At 32.0% G+C, this 23,451-nt stretch overlaps 1 protein-coding gene across 1 annotated transcript; it reads left to right on the top strand.

Annotated features, from left to right (window-relative positions):
* Positions 1 to 18,611: 18,611 nt before the first annotated feature.
* Positions 18,612 to 19,931, top strand: LOC148180297 (neuralized-like protein 2). Its single transcript, XM_088037888.1, has 2 exons — positions 18,612 to 19,605; positions 19,654 to 19,931. Exons 1-2 carry the CDS (start codon positions 18,882 to 18,884, stop codon positions 19,767 to 19,769), a joined length of 840 nt encoding a protein of 279 aa, XP_087894014.1. The 5' UTR covers positions 18,612 to 18,881; the 3' UTR covers positions 19,770 to 19,931.
* Positions 19,932 to 23,451: the final 3,520 nt, after the last annotated feature.

Here is a 23,451-nt window from a genome sequence, read left to right on the forward strand (position 1 = left end):
TGGAAAAACCATTGGAGAAGATTAAACGGAAGGACTACCACAACGTGAGTGATGTAATGAAACGCTTTCAAAATAATTTAAAGCAAATCGATGCTGGTGTAGTTTGGGAAAATCGAAAAAAAAATTAAAGGTTTGATTGAAAATTACATCTCTTTGGTGGAAATCTAAAAGTTACACAATGCAAAAATTGGTAATTATTTAAAATTAATATTTATAAACATTCAGCGTCTTCTTCACAACAAAAATTGAAACTGCATTTGCTCCAGGCTCTTCTACTTCCTACAGAAAGTAGGATAATAATATATACACTTATAAAGCTTTTTAACTCGGTTTTGAAAAAAAAATCTTCAAAATTAATGCACAAAACTACAATAATTTTTTAACTCGGTTTTGAAAAAAAATTCTTAAAAATTAATGCACAAAATTACAGTAATTTGTGATTTTTCACTTTTGTTTACAACAAAATTACGCGGTACTAAGGCGCTTTCACCACGCTATTGAGATTTTGACCTACCGATATATTTTTGTAAATTAATTAATGTTGTAAGCCTAGATAAAAGGTTGTATATTACATATGGGACAATGCATTATTATATTCATGGTCTAATTCTGAGCTTGAGCCCTCGACAAGGTTAATCATTGCACTCATCCTATAGTGATGCTTATTTTTCACTAGTAATATAAATATCTATTATGTTTAATAAACTCATTACTTTTTTCATCAAGTAGTTAATACGATTAAAGCGTAATTGAAAAAAAAAACAAATATGTAAGTACAACTAGAGCAGAAATCTTAAAAAAATTAAATAAAATAAATCATTTTACTTTTGCTTAACGTACCCCTACAACTAATTTTTTTTTGTTGAATAGTTTGTTCAGGCAGATTACCTACACCAGCCAACAAATTTTAGAAAAAAATTGAAATGGAGAAGCTTTCCAAAGAAGAATTGTCTTTTGATTCCCAGTCCACAAGGTGAGAACTTGAGATATAAAACAAATTATTCCACGCAAACATTTTTCTAGTTGTATTCAAACCCTTATGTATTCTATTCTAAAAAGATAATTAAATTAACTTTTCTATGTAATAGAGAAATTAATTGTAGGGTCAATAGATATTTAAGAAATAAACGACAACATTTTCATCACAAACGCTGGTGTTTTAATTACTTTCATTTGCAATTTTGCATATTATTCTAGGATTACTATTATAACAATTTCTAGATGTATAAATCGAATCGGTGTGCATTTATAAATTTTTCAAATTTTTTTACTAATAAAGTTTTGTTTAAAAATTGTTACCTATATTCTCTCGGATCGTGGAATATATTTTTTTAAGTTGTTTCCTGTGTCTTTACAATTTTGTAATTTGGTCCATCTAATACAGAAATCGCCACTAATAAATCCTGAAAATTTCAGTTTTTTACACCACACTAATTTATAAAATTATGTACAAAAATTGTAGCATTCACCCTGATCCTGGAATATTTGTTTTATTTTTTTCTGTGCAGTTACAATTTTGTAATTTGGTGTGTCTAATACAGAGATCGAGACTAATAAATTCTAAAAACTTCAATTTTTTACACAAAATTTGTCAAATTAATATGGCCGAATTGAAAGTTTGGTTTAAAATTTGCACCTTCTCTCTAATCGTGGAACCAGTGGCGTAACAATAGGGTGGCAAGACGGCAAAATGCCACGGGCCCCGAGCCGGAAGGGCCCCTGGTCAAAGAGGGCTTCTTAAAAGTCAATAGAGAAAGAGCCCCATCCCATGATATAAAGATATGATACTCAGGCAACCCGAACGCGTCCAGCTCGCGCAGTGACGTCACTCGGAGAGTAGCAGTTGGAAGAATTGCCATTGTACGGTGCTTAAAAGCAGGAATAAAAGTGTTATATTCGTGTTATTAAATAACATTATTAAAAACAATGTTTTACACAACATCGATTTAATTAAGGAACAATTTAAAATTCGTTTTCTATTTTAATGCTAAATGAAGGCAGTTAAAACAAGTGATGGTTTATAGATTTACGGATCAGGACAGTCCAAATAATTGTCGCTTGTGAAAATTTTGTTGAAATGAAGTTCTAAACATTTCATTAAGCATACGATATATCAGTTTAGAATAATGAAATCACTAATCAAGGGTGTGATTTTTTTCAGATGTAGAAATAAAATATTTTGGTTTTGATGTAATTATGGTATTTATTGCAATTCCTCGAAACCATAATGCGAAAAAAAATTCAAATTACGTATTTTTAAAATTAAAATTGTCAACATAACATATCATTTTTCTTTTAATCTGCAGAAATTGGTAAGCCATGCTGTACTTCTTTACCCTCATTTCAAAGATCAAAAAGAAAACAATAAATTAAGTTTAAAAAAAGTTTTATCAAGTTAGAAAAAAGAAATCAGAAGCTACAAAAACAAACTTAATTCAGAAATCTTTTTTTTCTTTTAAAACTGAATTTAATTTGTTCATTCTAAATTTTTTTCTAAAGTTATTCATTTTCGTTTTTAAGTAAATTTTAAATAAAGTACTTTTGCTGTCAAATCATTTTCGAAGTTTGTATTCACGCTATCGAAACAAAAATTAAAGTTTATTTGATTATTTGACAACATGCAAAAACATGCAAACACAAAAATGATTTCTGAAAAAAAACTGATTTTCCTTATTAGGTTGAAGTTGAAAGCACATTGTCAATAAACGTTGCCGTCGTGTTATTGTCGATCTTAAGTTCCCTATAAAAATTTGATTAAAGAAAACTGAAAAAACTATAAAGAATACAATCAAAGAAAAATTGTTTGATTAATTACTACTTTTCAGCAAATAATGGCCTCATATTTTGCATAAATAAAAAGAAATTAAATTAATGTAAGAAAATTATTAGCGATGAGTTACCAACTTACTCCGTTTCAATTATGTTTTTCACAAATTTAGCTTGATCTCTTTTGCACGCTTTTTCTTCCCGTGCTGTTGAGGGTTTGCGTGATTTTCCTTTAGAAAGAAATAAAGAAAGAACAGCTTCGTCTTTTAATTTTCTTCCCTTCTTTGGTAAATAATTTTACAGTTCGTATATTAAGTTTCTCTCTGTACAGAACTGTTTTGAACATATTCTGGCATTTTCTAAATTAAAAAATCAAACCGACGAATCAAACACGAAATCCCCCACAATTTTCTTGTCACACTGGTTTTGTAAAATCTAAAAAAAATGATATTCTTTTCAGCATAGTTTCCCTGATTGTCACTATTGCAACCAAATATAGAACAACGCATTTTAGTATTTATTCGCGACGTGAGAATTATAAGGTTCTAAGTGATTTTTTGTCAAAATTTAAATTCTATGTTTTGCGATTTTTTTAAACATGTTCTATCATGTATAAAAAAGAAGTGAGTTAATATTTTAACAAGCCAAAATGATTTTAATAAATCCTGTCATTTTGTAAATAAATGCTTAATAAATTAAAGAGATATCACTGATAACGTGAACACTGGATCAATTTAATGCAAATGTTAGTTAGAACCTTATAGTTCTCAGGTCGCGTATTATAATTATTATTATATTTTATTAACGAATTAACTTAAAAATATAATGCAGAAAATTTGAAAATCGTTAAAAGCTGGAAACAAGATAAATACAGATTCCAATAAGACAAACACGTGTCTTACATGTGAACTAACGACTCTCCGAGTGACGTCACTCCCCACTCCGTAGATGCGCAATATCATACCTTAGATTTCATTATACCATGCCCCATCCGATGGATTTGCCACGGGCCTCAAACGGTATAGTTATAGTAGCCAGCTTTTATATATATACCATGGCGTACCTGACTTTTAGAGTCGAATATTATCTTATTGCACTCATAATGTGGAGGGTGTAAACAGGCTATTGTGTCCGAAAATTAAAATTTACGACATCTTCAAGTAGGTAGAAAAAGGTGGACCCCTGCCTCTTCCAGGTATTAGCTCGAGATTATTATTATTGATCCCTTCAATGTTTTCTTTTAAAAACGTTATTAAAGTTTTAATTTTTGTTTATTAATTTGAAAAACCCGAGAGACATAAATTTTTCAAACTTCTTCATTAGATTGATCTAACCAAGGTTGCCACATCATGAAATAGGTTGTAAAGAAAACAAAGTAAACAAAATTCGCCAAACAGTTAACATCAAAATGATTTTTCATACTTACCGGTCGTCTTTATACATATTACCACTCCAAATAGATTGTTTAAAAAAAACCTTTTAGTTTAACGACATTTTAATGTTCGACTTAAAGTCCCCACTTTTTCTAAAAATGAAAGAATTAAGAACAAATACATAGTTAAACAGACTTCTTACAAAAGATTTTGGAAACTACCTATTTGTGGATTAATTAAACAGCAAAATTGGATTGCGATAGAAATCTAATTTTGCGTATGTCAAATACGAGTGCAAATGGTACCGTTCTGGGAAAAAACAATGAGAAGGAAACGAATGTTTATAATTTATTTCGCAAATTCAGAGACATCTTGTTGATATTAAATTTTGAATTACTATCGCGAAATTAAAATTTCCCACATCAAATTGATTGATGTTTAAAAATTGTAAACTGTCCTTTGTCTTTATAATCTTAAAATTTATAAACGGCACAGCAAGCGTCAGAAATTTACTTTGTATGTCAGTCACAATGACAATAAAGGTTGCTTTACATTGCCATGTCAAAAAGTGATTAAAAAATTTTTTATAATTATGTAAAATACACGTTCCAACATTAAAATGATGCTAATTTTTTCGATCTTATTGTAAAATTTTGAAAACTTGATAGCCCTCGATTTTTTTATCTTGTTTAAAATTTAAATTAATAAACAAAAGTTAAAAGCTTATCAACGTCATTAAAAAAAACACGGTGAAGGGGATCAATAATCATCTTGAGCCCCCGCGCTAATACCTGGAAGCGGCACGGGTCCACATTTTTCTACCTACTTGAAGATGTCGTAAATTTCAATTTTCGGACACAATGGCCTGTTTACACCCTCCACATTATGAGTGCAATAAGATAATATTCGACTCTAAAGCCTCATTTCCACGGTCCGTTCTAGAGAGAACAGAATTTGATTTACGATGGAATTTGAGTTATTGCACCATATTTTGCGGTCAGAAAATTTGCAAATCCTATTGCACCCTTGGTTTACAATCCTCTGTTCCGATTCGGGCGGACAAGCTGGTTGAAACGCCGAACCAACACACGAACTGCTACATTTGGTGATAACCAAACAGTTTTAATTACTCCAATTCTTTTAATTTGAACACTAATTTTTTTTCATAATGTTAATAAGGTAAATAACACATAAATGTGGATTAATTTTAATAAATATGCTGATAAATGTAGATGAACATACTTATTTCCTGCATTGAAATGTACAGAATCATTGTATGAAAACAGGCGCGAATGAATGCAGGTAGGTACGTTTCTTATCTCTGTGAGTGGATTTACCCTTTTGAAATAACCGACAGGTCTGTATTTTTGTGGATTTGGTCAGTTATTACCTGAGGATTTGAATTTTTAATTTTGTTCTATGAATTAAATTTTCTGAATATTAGTGAAAGTTAACATACCAGACATATCCACGAACTAAGTAACTTGAAATATAAATAAAATAAAATAAATTTATAAACATTCTGTACTGGTTTAAATGCACGAACCATCTTGTCTGTTCGACGGACATTTCAACGCAGAACCAAGACAGAACGCACCGGACAGTTCAACACAGAACGCACAGAATAATTGAAATTAGCCGCTCCTTTGGAGAAAACTTCCAATAAACAATGCATTTCAGAATTTTTGTATAATTAATTTCGTTAAATAGGAATAAAAAAATGTTACTGTATTTCAATTGATTATTCCTGACATTATTTTACTGGTGGAGAAGTTATTTTAACATCAAGCTAAATATTGCAATGAAATATACAAAATTATTGTATGAAAACAGGCGTGAATGGATACAGGTATGTAGGTTTCTTATCTCTGTGAGTGGATTTACCCTTTTGAAGAAACCGACAGGTAGTATTTTTGTGGATTTGGTCCGACTTATTACCTGAAGATTTGAATTTTTAATTTTGTTTTCTGACTTTCTGACTTACCACGGTTTATATAGGAATTTACCTACAATATAAAGTTTACTGCTTTAATTGAACGAACTATCTTGCCAGTTCGACATCGGTTCGGCGGACATTTCAACACAGAACAAAACACAGAACGCACAGTAATAAAATTGGCCGCATAGAATGAACCTAACTTATGAAATTATTTTGTACGTTCGAAAAACAGGGATTTTTGTATGCTTGGTCTGCGTTCTATGAATTAAATCTTTTGGATTTTGGTCAGAGATATTACCTGAAGATTTAAATTTTTAATTTTGTTCTATGAATTAAATTTTCTGAATATTAGTCAAAATTACCATAGCTGACATATCCACGTAATAAGTAACTTGAAGTATAAATAAAATGAAACAAATTTAAGAACATTCTGTACTAGTTCAACTGAACGAACGAACCATCTTGTCTGTTCGACATCGGTTCGGCGGACATTTCAACACAGAACCAAGACAGAACGCACCGGACAGTTCGACAGAGAACCGAGACGAAACGCAGAGAACCTAATTAATTTTTTTTAATTGCACTTCATGATTGCTGACAATTGATTGGTAAAAATGAAAGTTATTTAACATCAAATAGTAGCTGCAGTTTTCAGATTATTACTTTTGAAATGGCCAAAAAAAAGTTCAAATGATAAGATTTAAGGTCATTCTCAAATATCAAACGTAACGTATTTGATCAGTGGCTATTTAATTCTCCTAAAAATTATAACACGTCGGACGAACAAGTTGGTTCTGTCCGTTCTGTCTTGGTTTTGTATTGAAATGTCCGTCGAACCGATGTCGAACAGACAAGATGATTCGTTGAGTTGAACCAGTACAGAATTTATTTAATTTCATTGATCCTTCAAGTTTCTTATTTCGTAGATATGTTGTGTAAGTAAATTCTACTAAAATCTATTTAGCAGATTTAATTTACAGGATCAAATAAAAAATTTAACTCTCCAGGTAATAAACCCAACTAAATCCATAAGAATATAGAGGCCTGACAATTACTTCAAAAGGGTTAAACCACTTACATAGATAAGAAACCTACCTGTATTTATCCACCTTTTTCCATACAATGATTCTGTAAATTACAATGCAGGAAATAAATATATTCATCTGCATTTATCGCCATCTTTATTAAAATGAATCCACATTTATATAAGTTAACCTTAAACATTATGATAAAAAATTAGTGTTCAAATTAAAAGACTTGGAGTAATTAAAACTGTTTGGTTACGATCAAATGTAGCAGTCCGTGTGGTGGTTCGGCGTTTCAACCAGCTTGTCCGCCCGAATCGGAACAGAGGATTGTAAACCAAGGGTGCAATAGGATTTGCAAATTTTCTGACCGCAAAATATGGTGCAATAACTCAAATTCCATCGTAAATCAAGTTCTGTTCTCTCTAGAACGGACCGTGGAAATGAGGCTTAAAAGTCAGGTACGCCATGGTAAAAGCTGGCTACTATACGCCACTGCGTGGAACATATTTTTTTCAAGTGTCTTTCTATGCAGTTACAATTTTGTAATTTATTGTGTCCAAACTAGCGAATCCTAAAAATTTCATTTGTTTAACCAGAAAATTGTCTACTTTACAGAATCAAATATAAAGATTTATCAATTAAAACTTATCTAATATTTTACCGATTTTTTACAATTTTAGCAATAATTGAAGTAAGAAAAAAAATTCGATGCGGTGTACGGTAAATAAAGAGAAGTTTATTTGAACACCCGTTAATAAATCCGATTCAATTTTATTAACTATGTACCTACATATGTATTACAAAATTAATGAAAATGTTCTTGAAGGAAATTTTGAGCCACAATAAACCGTCGGTTATCAAACTCAAGTTTTACAAACATGGGGAATGAATTTAGCATCTCTTGCTCAAAGACAATTAGGAAAATTCCACCCTCTTGTTTTTTTTTCAATTTTATCTAATCTTCTCGTTAACTGGAGGAAATATTAATCACATTACGGCGTACGTATTTTATTTCACAACATACATTATTGAAAATAAATATTAATTACATTCCAAGTATAAAATTACAACTGTATTTTTTACGTTTCTTATTTACATAAAAACCAAGAACTAAATACATAGAAACCAATCTAAAAAATGAAAGCTCTTTTAGAAAATACGAGAGATTCAGCAGGATTCTTTTGTATACATAACTTCAAAGGACAAATTAATGAGGACAAAATAAATGTACAAACTTATTCAAATTTAAAGGTAAGAAACAAAATGAAATAAGAGAATATGTAATACATATGTAAATTAAGTTGAATGTCGAAAAAAACTTATTCAGTTTTAGTTAGACCGACAGTGAACACGTTTTAAGCTAAAAGAACCTAATAAAATTAATTGTACATATTGAGGTGCATTTATCCATTCTCTTCTACTTACAATAAATAAATCAAATGGGATTTCACAAAATCTTAATTCAACGGAGCAGTTCACCGAAAATTACAACGTTTTTAAATTATTGTAGATGTATGTATAATATTTTATGCTGTAAATAGTGTGTATGTATTTGACACAGAGACTGGATATTGTCGTTCACTCATGTTGTTTCGTTATTTGAAATTATTTTTCCACAATTAAATAACAATTATTTTATTGGTGGCGCCATCCTTGATTTACTAAATTACGACAAACATTTAAAAAATAGATGTATTTGGTCTGTGTTAGTAAATACATTCATATTCAAACAAGTGAAATATGACCCAAGTAACTCTCACATTACACGGCAGTGACAAAAATTTGTTAAATTTGACATCTCAGGTAAGAATTTCCTAAAAATTATGGTAAATATAATCGATGAAATAGATCCTGTAGATAAAGCGTTGTATTTAATTCTAGTATAATAGCCATAACACTTTGGATGAAACTTCCATTATACTCTGATTTGCTGTTGATAAATTAAAAAGTGGCTTTAACTCAAATTGAATTTCTCTTCTTGCTCGCTCTGTTTATAGTTTTTAAACAGATTTGTTAAATTTGATGGATATTTGATAGCTGAAAACCCCCGCAAATGTAATTAGGTGGGATAACTTCAACAGACATGAAAAATTATATAATAAATATCAATTTCATAAACTAGTTTGAAATTTTTCTGATTTTTATCAATACATACTTTATCATGTGCTTAATAAAAAGTAGATGCAACGAAAAATGTATGTATTGCATTTATTTCAGTATGTGAGTTAATAGCTATAATTTAAAGTGTTAAGGCATATACCGGGTGTTCATTTATGGTTTTCTCGATAGGTCATTTTGAATGCCGTAGTTTGATTCAGACGCTGCCAGTGAGTGTCTCAGTAGAATCAAGTTGCATTTAGTTTCACGACTAATAATGAGCCAGCAAGAATACAATACAATACATTTGCATATGGAACATGCATATAAATCGAATTCAAAATACATATTTAAACAAAAACTCTTGTCATGCACTATTTGCAGCTTTGTTTTCATAGTGAATATAACTACGTTAAAAGTTAATTAAAACTTCTCTTCTGCCATGACGTTTCAGTTACGGTTTTGGGTCCAAGTTTTTGATTTTCAGGCTTCAAACCACATTTAGGAACTGTTTTAACTTTCTTACTGTTAACTTTGCTTATTGTTTTAGGTTAACTAAATATGTCTGTCAAAAAATCTAAACCCACATTTGTAATGAGCGGCCAATTTCATTATCATTTCATAGTCACGCTTGATGCTAGAAACTTTTATGAACACCTTGTATGAATATGAATAAATTTCTGGAAAAATTGAGAGAAGAAATTGCTTAGGTGGGTACATAATTCTAAACTATACCAGTAATTTTAGCAATATACAAGATTTCTATGACATTTCATAGCCACCCTTGATGCTAAAAACATTTATAAACACGTTGTATAATTATCGGTATGTGTACGCCTAATCAACTAAGAAGGCTCACTGTAAGACTTTCCCAAGTAAATAATAATAATTAGTTTCATTGTATGGGTAAGTACTTATAACAAAGTGGTTAATTAGAACTTAGAGATGAGATTTAATCTAATTTGAAGTTGACATTACTGAATTGTTTATGTGACGTAGTGATCCTTCTTCACAAGATTATGAATTCACACGCTTCTGGGGGGCGATTCTCAATTTCGAACAAAACAATTATAGTATGCAAATTTAGTAACAATAAATAGTCTATTTTGAGATGTGTATTTTATCAAGAAATTTAACCACAGGTTAAGTCAAAAACGGTACAAATGCTTGTAACAAAATGACATTATCATTATTGGGAAAAGTCCGGTGTTATCAGTGTGATGTCGAGCGCGGCAACCCCAAATAACGAAAGTGAAAGGCTATGATCCGAGCTCTACCAAAAGATATCACAGCAGAGCGTTCATTTATGCTCTTGTCGCACGACAGAAAAAAAACTTTGGCGATGGTCTTCTCTTGTAAAATTGCATAGCAGGAGATCCTTCCAGCACTTGAGCACAATTTCTTGATCCCCTGCTGCTGCAAAAAAAGTCAGCTTAAAGACAGTCCCTGAGTAGACCCCAAGCTGGGTAGGCGCCGAGAGTGGACAACGGCCCCCGACTGCTAGTTTCAAAGAGGTAAATAATTTCTTCAAATCTTTAATTTTTACCTTCACTGAAGTTTCACCGGGCCGAAAAAATGCTCTAAACATCTAACGATAAGCTATTCATATTCATTAATTTTTGTAAACATGAATGTAATTACGGCTTAGTGACGGCTTAGGTAACAATATTTAGTTGCGTAAAACTGAACTTGAACATGATATTAATAATACATACATGACAAAAATGGATTACAGAAATTACGTGTATTATATAGAAGACTTTATTAGTGTATGGATGGCATAGATTAGCTACTCAGTTTATTTTTTATTTCTGAATGTATCGGCAGCTTTAGTAATTTTAGTAGTTTTGTTGACGTCAGTAGTTTAGTAGGTTACTTTTTAACAAGTTCTACAAAAACAAAAAAATGTGCAATAAAACAAACAATTAAAAAGAAATTGCAAATTTTCAAAATAGTTTACCTTCTTTGATTAGCCATTAGTTTATGGCCGTAATGTTACTTATCTAACATCCCGTATTTATTCGAATTTTGAAAAAAAAGCGTAAAGGTTACTTTTCCTGCAGAGCTTTTTTCGTGGGCGGCAAATTTAAAGTGGAGCTCTGTGATTCAAGAACTGTCACATTTAACAGATTGTCACCACATTGTAAGAGCATCATACGATCATAATCTTTGATATTTTTAGTGCAGACAAGCAGATACAGTCGCGGTTAAATTATTTTGAATATCAAAGTCATTTGATTGTCAAAAGGTGTAAAGCACCCTTTATTTCTTTTATTGCTACTGTCACTTCTGACAAAATTGCGTGAGTTTCACACAAGGTTACTAAAATTAACAGGTTTGCTACAAAGTTTTCAGCCAATAGAAGCAGGCCTCTTGAACTGGCGCGAATACGTCATCGGAAAGCTCTTTTAAATTCCGATTGAATTTTTTCATTGCTATTATTATTTAAAACAGCAATATTTAACACTCTGATGCTTCTACAAGAACTTTGTTAAACAACATTGGCGATCAACAATGTTTTTACACCCCAAAACAATTGAAGACCTTTCTTGTGAAGTCATTTATGGTCACACGTCCCTAGCAACCAAAAGGGGATGGAGTTTCAGCCTTAGTAACGAGCAAACCTGCTTAATTTAGGAACCTTGAGTTTCACATGTCAAATTGACAGTAATGCGGAGACTTTACTCAAATTTTCATAATGTCAAAAAAATGACGTCCAAAATTTGATCGCGACTGTATTTTTATAAGTTTATGTTTTAGGCATTATATTTTACGATTACTAATACACTTGACGTTTAGTTGTGGAATCCTGCTGATTTCTAATAAAATTGCTCCTTTGTAAATCGGTAAAATCTTTGCAGGAAAAATGAAGCACAGTTGTTTTAAGGGGATATCTAACAAACTGTAACGGTAAATTCTGCTTCAAAATTCTGCGTAAAGGAAAAATTATATGAAACATTTTAAACATCCAAACGTCAAATGTAGCATCTCCCTTCAACCCTCATTATTTGTAGACGGCACTCTTTTAGTGAGTTACCCATGGTCAGTCTGCTTACTACGGTAATAAAACCATAAATAAAAACTACTTCTTAAAACCCCAGCCCAAGTGGTTTAGATTATTATTACCATCATCTTGTGGTCAGGACAATAGCTAATAGTTTTGACTGCACTGATGACCAAATTATTATTGCCCATGGCCACTAAATCTTAAATACTTTGATAGTTGAGTCCGATACTTTACAAATTACACCCATGAAACTTAATAATTACAATATCTCATTATTATTATTTAATGTTTATCTTCATAAATAAATTAAATTTTTCCCGAAAAAGAGAGATTTGTGTAATTACAAAAATTGAAAATAAAAGAATTAATTGATGCACTGCAATCTTCGAATTTTGTCCAAGATTTTTGTGAATGTAACAAAAAATAGTGAACATAAATTATAAATAATAATTATATTCTGTTGTTTTAGTAATTGATCTATTTTTTAAAACCTTTAAATTACGAGAAATTTTTCAGTATTTTCACCACCTCAAACTCATAATTTTGACAACAAGACGTTATACTACTGTCTGGTTGTTCTCAAAATACGTATGTGTGAATTTTGAAAAGTCTACGCATGTGGAATGCTAAAAATTATTTCGCTTTCAGCCAAGTTTTCGTATTTAATTACTCAAAAAGTCATTAAATATTTACTTTACAAAAATTGTATATAGCATTAACATAATGCACGTTGAACAGATTCATATGCAAAAAACAGAAAGCAATTTACTCAAATAGTTTTCGAGTAATCGTGTTTAGAAAAATACATTGAATTTGCCTTATATTCAAATTTGTTCGAGATCCCCTTAAAAAATAAAGATAAAGACAAATATTTATCACTTAAAACTATTCTAAAACAATTTAAAATCCTAATTCATCAGATATAAAGTTCAAAATTTTGAAATGATTATCCTCAAAGCTACGTTCAGTTTGAATAAAAGAGAAAAATCTTGTTTCAGGCAAATTTAAGATTTTGTGTGTTTATGGAAAAGCTTCAGTTGTAAACTATCCCTTCGGCTACAAAATTGATTTATGGCACCTTACCCGCATTTCTACCTACCAGACAGACCTCTCTGGTACAGAGAAAAGAGATGTCACTGGTAGACAAGGATAACATGTTTCGAATATAAAATTTTCGAAACACGATTTCTCAAAAACTATTAACTTTAAAAAAAATCTGTTGGGTCGCAATTATGTAAAATTAGACTACGCATGTGGAATGCTAAAAATTATTTTGCTTTTAGCCAAGTTTTCGTATTTAATTAATCAAAAAGTCATTAAAAAATCATTTTACAAAAATTATATATAGCATTCAACATAGTGCACGTTGAACAGATTCATATGCAAAAAACAGAAAGCAAATAACTCAAATAGTTTTCGAGTAATCGTGTTTGGAAAAATACATTGAATTTGCCCTATACTGAAATTTGTTCGATATCCCCTTAAGGGCCCCACAAACCTCCTTATTGCACGTCGGTTTTGAACGACGGTTTCGACAGTTGGAACGAAACGGTCGGAAAAACCGAGGTCTGTGGGTAAAACTGTCGGTTCAACACGACGGTTTTTGCTCACAGGGGCCTGTTTCATAAAGCTACTATAGTAATTTACTATGGTATTTTACTGCTGTATTTTACTACGGTATTTTACCACAGAATTTTACTACGGTATTTTACTGCGGTATTCTACCATGGTATTTTACCACATTATTTTTCTGTGGTAACTTACTGTGGTAAATTTCTAAGGTATTTTTCTGTAGTTTAAATTCTTTCTGAAAAGGCCGTTTATAATAATCAGGGAACTTGTTTTTTGTTATGGGACGGCGTTTTAAATTTGGGGAACGGTTTTAACTATCACGGGTCGGCGTTCTTTATGATGGGGCGGCGTTTTTTATTCCTTAAGGGCTTTTTTCAAATACGGGACGACGTTTTAAATTTAGGGAACGGTTTTAATTATTACGGAGGCGTTTTTTTTTCAGATGTGGTGTTTTTCTTATGGGGCGGCGTTTTTCATCCCGGAACGACTTTTTTCAAATACGGGACGTTTTTTTTCATTACGGAACGGCGTTTTAAATTTGGGGAACGGCTTTAATTATTACGGAGCGGCGTTTTTTATTCCGGAACGGCTTTTTTTCAAATATGGGACTTTCTTATCATTACGGGACGTTCTTATCATTATGGAACGGCATTTTATATTTGGGAAACGGTTTTAATTATTACCGGGCAGCGTTTGTCATTCTAAAACGACTTTTTATAATTACGGAAGGCTCTGTATGAGTATGGGGTGATCTTTTTTAGTTAAGGACGGCTTTATTCTTGCGGGACGTTGTGTTTTAATTGAGTACGGCTTTAGTTATTACGGCACGACGTTTTTTATTTCGGAACGGTTAAATACGGAAGGTCCTTTGTCATTACGGGACAGCGTTTTAAATTTGGGGAACAGTTTTAATTATTACCGGAACGCTTTTTATGATTACGGGACGGCTTTGTTTAGTTAGGGACGGGTTTAATTCTTGCGGGACGCCGTTTGTCGTTCCGGAACATCTTTTACTATTTGAGTACTCGCAAAATAATGTGGTAAAATACCGTAGTAGAATACCGCAGTACGAAAAATGATGATAAAGAACGTACCGTATTTGAAAAAAGCCATTCCTTAAAAAAACGCCGCCCCATAATAAATAAACCGTTCTACAAATTTAAGACGCCTTCCCGTAATGATAAAGGACGTTCCGTATTAAAAAAAAATCGTTTCGGTATGAAAAACGCCGCCCCATAAGAAAAACACCACATCTGAAAAAGGTCACCCCCGTAAGAATTAAAGCCGTTCCTTTAATTTAAAAAACCCTCCCATAATGATAAGAACGTCCCGTATTTGAAAAAAGCCGGTCCTGAATGAAAAACTTTGCCCTATAATAAAGAACGCCGCCCCGTAGTAATAAAATCGTTTCCCACAATTTAAAACGCAGTCTCATAATGAAAAAAAAACACGTGCTGTAATTCAAAACGGCCTTTTTGGAAAGAATTTAAATCACAGAAAAATACCTTAGAAATTTACCACAGTAAAATACCGCATTAAGCTACCATAGTAAGCTTTATCAAACAGGTCCAAGACCGTTCCCCAATTAGAACAAGCCATCCCGTAAGAATTAAGGCCGTCTCAACTAAAAAGGACGTCCCGTAATGACAAATGCTCTCCGTAATTATTAATACCGTTCCGGAATGAAAAACGCCGTCCCCTTATAACTAAAGCCGCTCCTCACAAGCGGGCCCGTAAGAATTAAAGCCGCCCCCAACTAAAAACGGCCGTCCCGTGATAATAAAAAGCGTTCGGTAATTATAAACACCGTTTTGAATGAGAAACGCCGCTTCGTAAAAATAAAAGAACTAAAGCCGTTCTTAATAGAAACAAGACGTCCCGCAAGAATAAAGTCGTCTCCGACTAAACAAAGTCATCCCGTAATCATAAAGAGCCTTCCGTAATTATAAAAAAATGTTTTAGAATGACAAACGCCGCCTTATAATGAAAAACGCCTACCGGTAATAATTAAAACGCCGCTCCGTAATAATTATAACCGTTTCCCAAATTTTAAACGCCGTCTCGTAATGAAAAAAAAACGTCCCGTATTTGAAAAAAGTCGTTCCGGGATGAAAAACGCCGCCCCATAAGAAAAACACCACATCTGAAAAAAAAACGTCTCCGTAATAATTAAAACCGTTCCCTAAATTTAAAACGTCGTCCCGTATTTGAAAAAAGCCGTTAAGGAATAAAAAACGCCGCCCCATCATAAAGAACGCCGCCCCGTGTAGTTAAAACCGTTCCCCAAATTTAAAACGCCGTCCCATAACAAAAAACAAGTTCCCTGATTATTATAAACGGCCTTTTCAGAAAGAATTTAAACTACAGAAAAATACCTTAGAAATTTACCACAGTAAGTTACCACAGAAAAATAATGTGGTAAAATACCGTGGTAGAATACCGCAGTAAAATACCGCAGTAAAATTCTATGGTAAAATACCATAGTAGAATACCGCAGTGAAATACCGCAGTAAAATACCGCAGTAAAAATCTGTAATAAAATACCGTAGTAAAATTCTGTGGTAAAATACCGTAGTAAAATACAGCAGTAAAATACCATAGTAAATTACTATAGTAGCTTTATGAAACAGGCCCCAGACCTCGGTTTTTCCGACCCTTTCGTTCCAACCGTCGAAACCGTCGTTCAAAACCGTCGTGCAAGAACGAGGTTAGTGGGGCTCTTTAGGTTGCAAATATCCACCCAAGGTCACAAATTTTTAAATTTTTATCGTGTAATTCGATCCTGTTGCAAATGTATTAAATTTGCTTATTACCGCTTTTAAACAGCAATCGCTTCTGAGGAAAATTTTACTTCACTTGGAACATGTTTAAGGACTTGCACTAATAATTATGGTAACTTTGATGCACAACAATTTGCATGCCAAAATTGACAAATGTCACACTCTGGGGGGGATCATGATAAGATCACATTTTTTTTTAATTTTTACGAATATAAATTTAAGAATTTATTTTCAAACAAATTATCTCGTGGCAAACATCAAAATGGGAAAAAATATTTTTGCAAAAATGAGAGAGAATAAACCCTCAAACGGCTGATTTTGGAGGTTAGTAAACACGAAACATTTTTCTGCATTAATTCTGTGACAAATCTTGAACGTCAATTTGACAGACATTTTTTATATAAAATAAAATAAAGAGAATTTTATTTTATACTAAAAATTTCAGAATTTTTCCGTTAAATTGACGTTTTGATTTGTCACAAAATTAATGCAAAAAAATAAAAATTTGAGAAAAAATGTGATCGTGTCAAAAAGATTTTAAATAAAAAATTACTGATTATAGTAGACAGCTTTTACCATGGCGTACCTGACTTTTAGAGTCGAATATTATCTTATTGCACTCATAATGTGGAGGGTGTAAACAGGCTATTGTATCCGAAAATTAAAAATTACGACATCTTCAAGTAGGTAGAAAAAGGTGGGCCCGTGCCACTTCCAGGTATTAGCTCGAGATGATTATTATTGATTCCTTCAATGTTTTCTTTTAAAAACGTTATTAAATTTTTAATTTTTGTTTATTAATTTGAAAAAACCGAGAGACATCAATTTTTCAAATTTCTCCATTAGATTGATCTAACCAAGGTTGCCACATCATGAGATAGGTTGTAAAGAAAACAAAGTGAACAAAATTCGCCAAACAGTTAACATCAAAATGATTTTTCATACTTACCGGTCGTCTTTATACATATTATCACTCCAAATAGATTGTTTAAAAAAACCTTTTAGTTTAACGACATTTTAATGTTCGACTTAAAGTCCCCACTTTTTCTAAAAATTAAAGAATTAAGAACAAATAGTTAAACAGACTTCTTACAAAAGATTCTGGAAAGTACCTATTTGTGGATTAATTAAACAGCAAAATTGGATTGCGATAGAAATCTACTTTTGCGTATGTCAAACACGAGTGCAAATGGTACCGTTCTGAGAAAATCAATGAGAAGGAAACAAATGTTTATAATTTATTTCGCAAATTCAGAAACATATTGTTGATATTAAATTTTGAATTACTATCGCAAAATTAAAATTTCGTACATCAAATTGATTGATGTTTAAAAATTGTAAACTGTCCTTTGTCTTTATAACCTTAAAATTTATAAACGGCACAGCAAGTGTCAGAAATTTACTTTGTATGTCAGTCACAATGACAATAAAGGTTGCTTTACATTGATATGTCAAAAAGTGATTTGAAAATTCTTTATAATTATGTAAAATACACGTTCCAACATTAAAATGATGCTAATTTTTTCGTTCTCATTGTAAAATTTTGAAAACTTGATAGCCCTCGATTTTTTTAACTTGTTTAAAATTTAAATTAATAAACAAAAATTAAAACCTTATCAACGTCATTAAAAAAAAAACACGGTGAAGGGATCAACAATCATCTTGAGTCCCCGCGCTAATACCTAGAAGAGGCACGGGTCCACATTTTTCTACCTACTTGAAGATGTCGTAAATTTTAATTTTCGGACACAATAGCCTGTTTACACCCTCCACATTATGAGTGCAATAAGATAATATTCGACTATAAAAGTCAGGTACGCCATGGTAAAAGCTGCTTACTATACATCAAAATGGACACAAGCAATCTAAACCGACAGTCGTTTGTGATGTGGAACAATTTTGCTCCAATTTAAAATACCACATAATTTAATACGCAATTATGTTCAGCAATTAAACCAAATTAGAACAATAATAAAATTAAACGATAATGAATTAATGATCCATTATTTGAATTTTAAAAAACCAGCGATTTTTAGCAGTGGTGCCATCTGTTGAAACGTCAAAACAGAAAATTACTGTAACTGTCAATTGCTGTTCATCTTGTTTATTTTTGGGTGAAAACGACGAATTTAGCACTTATTTACCGCAGTAAACCAAATCAGAGTCAAAACAATGAAGAAATTGTTCCATTTATAATTATTGTGTAGAGTGTATTACCGACGTGTTTGAAGAAAAAACGCGACTATGATTTTGAGGTTATGTTTATGTCTGTGAGATTTATTTACAATTATATTTTCGAATACGAGTGCTTCAACACAAATGAATTCAAATTCGAATCATTCCACTTCGTCTCACTCTGAAGGTTGTGAAAAAGCGTCAAGAAGTCATCGAGGCTCCGTGACGAGGTTCCATCCATACCATGGGGAAAACATAATTTTAACTGAAGATAATACCGTGGCGTATCGTAAAAAGAGTTTCCAAAATGCTCTTACGTTTAGTGAAAGGCCGTTGTCACCGGGGGAGATATTTCTGGTTGAGATTGAAGCAAATGAACGAGGATGGAGTGGACATATGCGTTTGGGGCTAACGCAGTTGAGTCCTTTGATGATTAGTCGTAATGGAGAAATGCCTCAATATGCTCTGCCAGATTTGGTCGAAAGTTATAACAGAGGAACTTCTTGGATTTATGGAATTAGTAAAGCTCACAATAAAGCATTTGAGTATCAAACTACAGGGAAAGAAATGCCAAAAAGTACTATGGGAGACAATGATTCTATAAGGACTCGCTTCGGAAATGTTCCAATGAGTTTATTGCGACCGACGAGGCCTAATAAAAACGATATTTTGCCAACAGATGTAGGAAGTCGAATTGGAGTTATGTATCTCCCAACAGATGCTTATGAGGCAGATATGCATTACATAATTAACGGTGAAGATCAAGGAGTTTGTGTTAAGAACATTCCTTACATGAACGCACCTTTGTATGTAGTTGTGGATGTTTACGGCACCACAAAAAAAGTTCGAATTGTACAGTTGTATGGAGGTAAGACTTGGTTTTGCCTTAAATGACTTATTTGGAGATTTTTTTCAGTTCCTACTTTACAAGCAGCTTGTCGGGATGCCATTCTCTCTCACATTACCAAGACGGCTGTTTCCTCTCTACCTTTACCTAATCTTCTAAAAAAATATCTTTTGTATCAGTCATAATTTTGTTAAGCATGGAAGGATCTCAATGTGTACACGCTAAGTTTTTCATTGCATATGAATGAAGAACATGCATGTCTGTTTTTTATTTAGTTTTTTATAATTGTGTAAATACAGAATTACAATTTATTTGTTGTGTGGCTGAACAATAAATACGCAAAAATTTATTTGTTAATTTATCAGGAAAATTAGTGATCTAAGGAACTGTTTTAATAATTACAGTCGCGGCCAAATTATTGTGGACGTCAAAATAATTTGATTGTCAAAGTGTAAAGCACTATTTACTTCATTGTTACTGTCACTTTTGACAAAATTGCTCGTTTCACATGTCAAATTTACAGTAATGCAGACCGAATAGTGCCGAAGTCTTTCTCGGCAGTCGCTAGCAACCAGTGATCGCGCATCAGTGGCGTAACATTCAGAATAATGGAGTGCACTACCGCCTGTAAAGTATACAACCTTCCACTCTGGAGGATCAACAAACCGTGCCTGTCCATTTAAATACCATTGAAAGCGTTGTTTAGATGCAGTATTTAATTATTTTTTGTATTGTAGTTGGGTTGCAACTTCTTAAAATGTATTGCCTTAATGATAATTTTGGTCAGTGAATGGTAAATGTTTAATTTCGGCCAGAATACAAGCTGCTATCTGTATTAATTTTTGGCATATTAAGTTGAATTTTGATAAAATCCTAAAGTTCTTTTTTAGGGATATTTATGCAACTTTGCAAGATCCATGGCGATACTAAATACAGCAGATATGGCAATCTCTTAGGTTTTTTTAGATAATGCTATTTTCTTGTAATTTACTTCGCGTTAGAAATATCTCTAAAAGTTAGGTATTCTAAGAGAAGTTGCTTAGAATTGAATTTTAAATTCATTTATACCAAATAAGTTTTTAAACAAAAAATTTATCATGTTTATTTCATCACATACAGTTTTAAGCAGTAATACATTGTATAATAAGAATTGGCAAACCAAAATGAGCCATGAATTTTTTAGTACATATGAACAATGTTGTCCATGCTCTCTTACACAATTTTGAACCACTTTCAACTTTAAATTTTGAGTTCTCATTAAGTATAATTTTATGCGAACTCAAAAATGAACAAAATCATTTATGTGAATAAACAAAATAATATTTCATTATCAATAATTAACGATAAAATTTAAAGATTTTAATATTTTAAAGAAATTGAAATTAGAATTTTAAGTTGAAATTTTGTAAGGAATGACTTCTGAGCAACTTTTCTTAAAAATCGAAGATGTCCAACACCAAGGAAAAGTTCATTTTATTCAAAAACTAGTGGACAATCTATTATTTCCAATTTTTTTCTTTAAAATTAAAAAAGATAAAAGCTTATTCATTTAAAGTACAAAGCACTGTATTATTTTTTTGTCTAATCTGCAGATATTTCAATTTTATTTTAATTTTCATCGTCAAGTCACAAACGCCTCTAACTTTTTTTTGCGATTTTTAAAATATCAAATTTGGAAAGTCGTCATTCGTTGGCGTTTTTGGACCACTAATTACGTCAAAAATGTCCTAAAATAAACAAATACTACTCAATGGCAGTATAGATAATACATATTAAAAGATTCCAACCCAACCATAGTAAAAACACAGTCAAAAATAATTAAATACTGCATCTAAACAACGCTTTCAATGGTTTAAATGTTTAAATGGACCGACATAGTGCACGGTTGCATACTTTACAGACGGTAGTGCCCGCACTCCATACTGAGGTTATTAGGTTATAATCGCCTGTTGACCTGTAATGCAACTACGCCACTGATAATATTCAAACGGAATTTGAGCGTTGAGCGGAAGTTGAAGTCCTTAAGTTCCCATAGAAAGCTTTCATTTATCAGCAAAGCAGATTTGTTTTTATTTGACAAATGGTTGCTTTTCGAATATTTACCATTGCCACCTCATTTTCTCCAAGTGTGCAAAAAATTGGAGTACCAATTTTCTTTTTAAACCAAAAAATTAAGACTTATAGTGAGAAACCGATACTATTTTTGAATGCCGCGGATAGAGTTTTATCAATAAAATCTTATTTTATCCAAAGATCGCAGAAAAAGTTTAATCAATGTTGTGCAGTGTAATTGACAAGTTGTCAACATTTTGAAGTTTGACAGATAAAAATTATAGAGCAACCCTAATTACAAAATTCTTGCCCGCAACTATAGTTCGTACAGTGAGAGTTTGAATGATAGAAAAGTCACTAAATCTACGCAATAAAAAGTGTACCATACGCGCGAAATTTAAAATAACAAAATAGCCCCAGTTACTGACAACCCTGTCAACCCATTTCGTGTAGGAATTTAGTGTTTTTAGTGTATTTTGTAGCAAAATTTGCTGCCAACCTATATGTCAACTGTCGAAATCTCAAAATCTCTCACCGGATATACAAGGTGTTTAAAAATGTTTCTAGCATCAAGGGTGGCTCTGGAATTCCAGTCGTGCACTACTTGCCGCTTTGTATTCATAGTGAATATAACTATCTTGAAAATTATTTATAATGTTACTTACCTCAACGACGTCTCAGTTACGGTTTTGTGTCCAAATTTTTGATTTTCAGGTTTTAAACCACAACTAGAACAGTTTTCTTCTCAAAACTTACTTTACTCCATGATTGAGGTTTACATTTATGTATAATAAGCGGCAAAATTCTTTGACATTTCATAGCCACCTTTGATGCTAAAAACACCTTGTACTATAGGTATGTCTCTGAACAATTAAAGTACAACCCTCTTCAAACATTAATGGCTTTCTAATGGAACTTTATACTTCAATGTGTCAACATCTCATGATTATTATTAATCGCCAGTTTTAAAATAACAATCTATGTATAATAGAATAATTTATCGAGACAAACATGTTCTTCATTTTTCAGGTGCTGTTAGTGTATCTTATGTAAACCCAGTTGACATATACCTAGTAAACATTTTATGGCTTAAGTGAAACCACCCTTAGAAATAAAACTGGGTGTTGTAAACTGCAGCCGACGAATGTCTAGGTAGAGCGTTGACCGATGGTTGAATAGGCGTGCGTCTATTTTCATGGTCCCCAACCGCAAGGATTAGACTGCTCTCTCATAATGTGCCCATAAAATTTACTAGGTGTATGTCAACTGGGTTTACTTAATAAACTTGTCCACTTTAGTAGATTTTGTGGAAATAAAAAGTTTTACATTCTACATTTTACATAAACTGCGTTTTCTATAAAATCATTGAATGTGAATGAAGCTTTAGACTGAATAAATCTCTTTTTGGCTATGAATGGAGTCTTTATGTGAAAAAATAAAACCAGAATAAAATGGATCTGTAAATTTTTAACTTCTGATGTTTAAATTCTTCATAGATAAGACTCCATGAACGAAATTCAATTTAGACCAAAAAATCTGGACACTTGAATTTTTTTTTATATCGTAAATTAAATTGGAGAAATATAGGAAACAATAGGAAAAACACGAGAAACACTAAAATTAGAAAAACAAACCCAATAAAACATATTTGTTTTAATTTATAATTTGAGGGTGAAAATGCCCTTTCGATTTCAGATAAATGCTTCCATTCTTCGAGGAATATGGCTTTGAAGAATGGTTTCTGGAACAACTTTTCTGTTTCTGATAGTTTTTCTTAACATATTTCATAAAAGCTTCATTTAGAGCTGAGGTCTT

The sequence above is a fragment of the Gnatocerus cornutus genome, chromosome 1 (assembly GCF_029298725.1).
Source record: "Gnatocerus cornutus isolate USDA-ARS CGAHR chromosome 1, icGnaCorn1.1, whole genome shotgun sequence".
NCBI classification, from domain to species: domain Eukaryota; kingdom Metazoa; phylum Arthropoda; class Insecta; order Coleoptera; family Tenebrionidae; genus Gnatocerus; species Gnatocerus cornutus.

Coding starts and splice junctions, on each gene's coding strand:
- LOC148180297 (XM_088037888.1), top strand. CDS start 18,882: ATGAATTCAAATTCGAATCATTCCACTTCGTCTCACTCTGAAGGTTGT. Junction 19,606..19,653: donor AATTGTACAGTTGTATGGAG/GTAAGACTTGGT, acceptor GATTTTTTTCAG/TTCCTACTTTACAAGCAGCT.